Source organism: Carcharodon carcharias, chromosome 4, assembly GCF_017639515.1.
Source record: "Carcharodon carcharias isolate sCarCar2 chromosome 4, sCarCar2.pri, whole genome shotgun sequence".
NCBI lineage: Eukaryota > Metazoa > Chordata > Chondrichthyes > Lamniformes > Lamnidae > Carcharodon > Carcharodon carcharias.
In genome coordinates, this window is record NC_054470.1 from 119,100,932 (window position 1) to 119,106,931 (window position 6,000).

Sequence of the window (6,000 nt, forward strand, 5' to 3'; positions counted from 1 at the left end):
CATGTTGAATCTCCATGGAATTGTTTCTGGTAGATGAAATGCCAGCATTACAAAGCTGGCTACTGTTTAAATTGATGAACTTTAGTTGAGTAAATTTCAAGAGGCTGATGTCAAAGTGGAAAAATTCACTGATGATCAGAATTTGAAGGTGAGATATGTTTGCCACAGTAACATCCAGGAAGGATATATTTTTTCCATTCTGCTTTGATGAGCTCTGAGATGTCTGACAAGTTTAATGCGCAATCTGCAGACTCTATCACATGCAGGACTGGTGGTAGTTGAAGGTGAAGGGTTGGATAGATGGGTTGTTTGGATGTTTGTGGTTTGTGGATTTGATCTGTTCCCGGTGTAGCCCCTTCAGGCGTAAACCTTGCTGGGGTGCCCGGTTTTCTTGGGCAGCAGCACAGCCTGGATGTTGGGCAGGACCCCACCCTGGGCTATGGTGACCCCGCCCAGCAGCTTGTTGAGCTCCTCATCGTTGCAGATGGCCAGCTGCAGGTGGCGGGGGATGATGCGGGTCTTCTTGTTGTCCCGGGCCGCGTTGCCGGCCAGCTCGAGGATCTCGGCCGTCAGATACTCAAGGGCTCCGGCCCCGACCCGCGCGGCATAGTGGCCCTTGCGCAGCAGCCGGTGGATACGGCCAATGGGGAACTGGAGCCCGGCTCTGGACGAGCGAGTCTTGGCCTTGGCGCGCCCTTTGCCTCTGGTTTTACCGCGACCGGACATTCTGTTCTCACCCTCGCTGAAGGTCTGGACCAATGTTGTGCACCCCCTCCTGTTAATGGCATGTTAATTATATCATTAAGGATAAGGATACACAGGTGAAGGGCATTGATTGATTAATACATTGAGCACATATAAATGGAGACTTTTTCCTTTAAGGGGTTTTTTTATTTGTTTTATTTGTTGATCTGATTTACCAAAAGAGCATAGAGACTGCTGGGACACTAGGGATGTTAGTAATTAGGAGGCAGATATGTGTTATGCTACATTCCGCAAATAAACCTATTAACAAGGAAAGGATTGGTCTCTAGTTTCATACTTCACCATCAGGCTTAGGATTGAGTTAGCACCTTTGTCGCCTTGACTTTGCCTCTGCAAGTTCCTGACAAAGTCTCTCAATGTGTTTGATGCCTTCCCAAATGAACCTTCTCCATTTTGGGCAGTCACAAGGCAGGGACTCTCATGAGCCAATGGGGATTTTTTGGCCTCTTCTAATACATTTATGTGTGTGTGAATGGCTTGTTTATGCAATAACTGTAGGATTAAATAATTTTGCATTGGAATTCATTAAAAAATTGCAGTGATTTTAAAGGATAATTTTGGTTTTAAAACTAAGTATTAAGTGATTTGTGAACCACATAAAGGACTCTCATAGGAATCACTGAGTTTCCTAATTGTAGGAAACATGTATTCTCTTACCCCCAAGTGTCCCACTGTGATGTCATGAACTACAAGAGGCCACTAACTATGAAATAGTCTATTGTCTTAAAACAAGCAACTATTGAGCTCCCAGAAATCTGTACACATTGAGCAATGATGGTTCCTCATCATGACACCCTTGGCAGACCAAGACTAGCTTTGTCACTACAAGAAATTGTGGTCAATGGCTTTGAGATGAATTTCCATGCAATTTTTTTAACATGATGCTGAGCCTTAGCAACAGGAATGAATGGCAAATGGGTGGGGCAGGGGAGGGGAGATCTATGTACAGAAACAAATACAACTGCACTCTCTCTCTCTTCTATAGTTGTCTGCTGAAAAAGCTAACATTTTACTGTCAGGTTGCTTCCATTGTAAAGATCTTCATCGAATCAGAGGATCTACATATATTAGTCAAATCACTTAATTCAGCCCATTATGTAATGTGTGGCCATCTAGACTGCATTACTTTCAAAACCAAATCACCACATAAAGGTTTTGCATTTCCCATTGGTTAAATAGCAGAGATAATTTCAGCAAAGTCACTGTCTCTTTGTTTAGAGATTCTTTTGAGAAGGACAGGAAACTGAAGCAAAAAACATTAAGCTGTTTCTTGATTCATCTTCTGAGAGTTCGAATCATTGAGCTGTCTGGTTCAGACTGAGACAGTGGCCAGGGAAGGGGATGGAGGTTGTGGTGGGGGCTGGAGGTCTTCCGAAGAAATTATGGCTAAACCGGGAATGGATGTCGGTCAAACAGTCTGATGACACAGAATGTTCCTTTTGTGCCTCAATGGCCAGAATTGAACACAATATTCAAGGTGCAGTTGACATCCACAGAATACTAGCCTCAGCCTCGGTGGGGTTGATTTAGCTGCAAGGTTCAGCATTCTGTGTTAACTGCTGCTATACAATGACTGGACATTGCAATCAAACAACTGAACATTGCCAGAATAGTGACCTCACTTCAAGCCTAACTCCCAGTGAACCATCTGACTTTTCTGTCTTACTGTTTCCATTACAGCCATCACATCATAGTTCTGGGATGTCTGCAGCAGTCCCTCTGGGATTCTGGGGTATGACCCTCCCTAACACCTGCTGATGAATATACTTGGGATCAGTATTGGCCATGAAGAAAGTATTACTCTTTCACACAAATTGAAAATGAACAATAAATAGACAGAAGCAAATCAGGTTAACACAAGAAGCAGAGGGACAGACATTTTTTTAAACATTTACATTCCAAATGAAGAGCACTAGGTCTTATTTTTGTTGTGAACAGCGACTGGGACATGCTGTTTGATACGATCCAACAGTCTTTGGGACATACGGCCTACATAACTAGCATCATACTGACACTGAAATTCATATACCACATTACTTATTTGTGTGATAGGCAGAACGTCTTTTTGGCTTGATGGCAGCGACCTGTTAGTGGTGAATACCACTCGTGTTGTTACTATATAGTAGCAGCGTGACACAGCTAGCTTCAGCTGCTGCTCAAATTTTTGAGATACCTTGCCCTTCAGGGTAATCAGCGGTAGACTGGGCACTTTTCAGGGCTGAAAGTGACGGCTTTAGGCCTGTTCATGAGTTTGCATGATATACAGCACAAAATGATCTGATCAGGGTAGCCATTATCCTGTGAGATGGCTTTGATGTGCCCTATTTCAGCAGCAAAATTTGAGTAGCAACAGGAGTGGTATTCACCACTGACAAGATGCTGCTATCAAGCCAAAAGGACGTTCTGCCTGTCATGCAAATGAATCACGTGATGTAAGAATTTCAGTGCCAGTGTGATGCTAGGTATGTAGGCTGTAAGTCCCAAAGATTGGCCGATCGTATCAAACAGCATGTCCCAGCCACTGTTCACAACGGGCAGAGTACAGACCATAACCAACCAGCCACTGCTTGCAAAATTCAAAACACAGTGTCCAACATTAGATGTGATTCTGTGATTGGACAGCATTTGCTAAATAATTCTCAGTGTGTGTGCTAAGAATTACGCTGAGAACCAATTTAAGATTGTCAGTTGGGTTTGCAGTATGGCACATTTGTGTGTATTGGAAGCTACAAATATTAATACACAGGTCCCTATTCTTTACGGAAAGAAAGAACATGTACACATATTGTGCTTGTTTCAGCTAAACAAAATAAATGACAGCCATTGGCTGGTTCGTTCCTCAGGGTAATGCCTTGACCATCAGAGTCAAGCTGCCTGGCTGGTTTAAATTTTAAACAATGCCTGGCAGTTTACTGTCAGTTGCCATCAACTGCGACATTCTCCATGGCAACACCAATCAGAGTCAACTTGCCAACCAATCAGCACTCTCTTCTCATACAGTATAAATTTGTTGTTTTCCCCTCCGTTGGTATTCATACAAATTGTCCCGATGAGTGCAAAACAAAAAGCTTCAACACATTGGTTGTAAGCTGCTGTGTCCCACTTTACTTCATCTTCCAAAAGTTCTGGACTTGTTCTACTCTGGGTGAGAGGTTGACACAGCTGCTCTGATGGCACAGTTGTATGTAGGAGGGAATCAGGTCGACATGTGCCCAAGGATTCCTCAGTGAGAGGCTCACATTCCGTCATCTTTGTTTTCTCCCCTGTGTAAAACAATCTAATTTTGTCAGCTGTGGCTCAGTGAACTGCACTCTTAGCTTGGAGTCAGTGGGTTGGAGGTCCAAGTCCCACTCCAGGGGCAGAATTTTCTGCCTGTCGGGCGGGCGGGCCTGACCCAATCTCCGGCGGACCGGGAGCCGATTCCCACCAGTGAAGCGGACCCCGCCGCCATTTTATGTGGGCGGGCCAATTAAGGGCCATCCAGTGTGACGTCTGGCGGGAAGCGCTATGCTCTCCCATTGCGGGCAGGGGGATTCCCCAAAAGCGAGAGTGCGATCTTTCGAGCATGCGTACAGCAGAGTGCACATCCCCCTGAGGCTAAGTGCTGCCTCAGGGAGATCACTTCCACTTTGAAAAAGATTTAAAATAGAGAAAAAAAATCTCTAACATGTCCCCCTCATGCAGCAATGTCACATGAGATGGGGCATGTTCACAATTTACTCTATTACTTTATGAAACTTTTTGAAACCCTACATGAAACTTCGTCCCACCGCAGGATGAGATTTCATGTTTTATCTATTTGCCACCGGGGCTCCTGGCCTGCCTGCTAATCTTAAGGTTGGACGGGCAGGTCCTTTAATTGTTTAAATGATCCTATCAATGGCCTCAATTGGCCATTAACAGGTCAGCGGGCCGCAGCTGATTTTGCTGCGCCCCCACCTTCCTGAAAATTTAAATGGGGCGGGATGACATCGGGGGTTCAGCCTGATGTCACCCCGCATCATTTTACGCATCAGCGAGCAGGCCTCGCCCCCTGCTCACTGACGGCAAAATTCTGTCCCAGAACTTGTGCAAAATATATCCAGGCTGATACTCCAATGCTGCACTGAGAGAGCGCTGCAGTGTTAGACCATCAGTACTGAGGGAGCATTGCACTGTCAGAGGGTCAGGACTGAGGAATGCTGCACTGTTGGAGAGTCAGTACTGAGAGAGTGCTGCACTGTCAGAGGGTCAGTACTGAGAGAGCACTGCACTATCAAAGGGTCAGTACCAAAGGAATGCTGCACTGTCGGAGGGTCAGTACTGACGGAGAACTGCACTGTCAGAGAATCAGTACTGAGGGAGTGCTGTGCCTTCAGAGCATCAGTACTGAAGGAGTGCAGCATTGTTGGTGGGGCAGTACTGAGGGAGCACCGCACTGTCAGAGGTTCAGTACTGAGGGAGTGCTGCACTGTCAGGGGGTCAGTACTGAGGGTGCACTGCACTGTTGGAGGGTCAGTAATGAGCGAGTGCTGCACTGTCAGAGAGTCAGTACTGAGGAAAGCTTCACTATTGGAGTGTTAGTACTAAGTGAACTCTGAACTTTGGGGGGCAAGTACTGAGGGACAGCTGAACTGTCGGAGGGTCAATATTGAGGGCACACTGTACTGTCGGATGGTCTGTACTGAGAGAGTATTGCGATGCTGGAGGGTCAGAACTGAGTGAGCGCTGCACCGTCAGAGTGACAGCACTGAGCGAGCTCTGCATTGTTAGAGGGTTAGTACTGAGGGAGAACTGCACTATCGGAGGGTCAGGACTGAGAGACGTGGCACTGTTGGAGTGTCAGTGCTAAGCAAGCACTGAACTTTGGAGGGTCATTGTTCAGGGACCATTGCACTATCAGAGGGTCAGAACTGAGGGAGTGTGCACTGTCAGAGGGTCGGTACGGCAGGATAGTTACACTGTTGGAGGGTCAGTACCGAGGGAGTGCTGCACAGTTGGAGAATCAGCACTGAAGGAGCGCTGCATAGTTGAAGGGCCTGTACTGAGGGAGTGCTGCACTGTCAGAAGATCAGTACTGAGGCAGTACTGCATTGTCGGTGTGCCAGCTCTGAGGGAGTGCTGCAATGTTGGAGTGTTAATACTGAGGACTGCTGTACTGTCAGACAGTCAGTACCGAGGGAGTACTGCACTGTCGGAGGGTCAGTACTGAGGGAGTGCTGCATTGTTGGAGGGTCAGGACTGAGGGAGTTCTGC

The 6,000-nt window shown here is 46.5% G+C and overlaps 1 protein-coding gene across 1 annotated transcript in view; it reads right to left on the minus strand.

Annotated features, from left to right (window-relative positions):
• LOC121276779 (histone H2A-like) overlaps positions 1 to 726 on the minus strand; it is a 35,878-nt gene extending 35,152 nt beyond the window's left edge. The window contains exon 1 of the mRNA XM_041185323.1: positions 458 to 726. Coding sequence (XP_041041257.1) covers positions 458 to 726 — 269 coding nt within the window. The remainder of the gene's footprint in view (positions 1 to 457) is intronic.
• Positions 727 to 6,000: the final 5,274 nt, after the last annotated feature.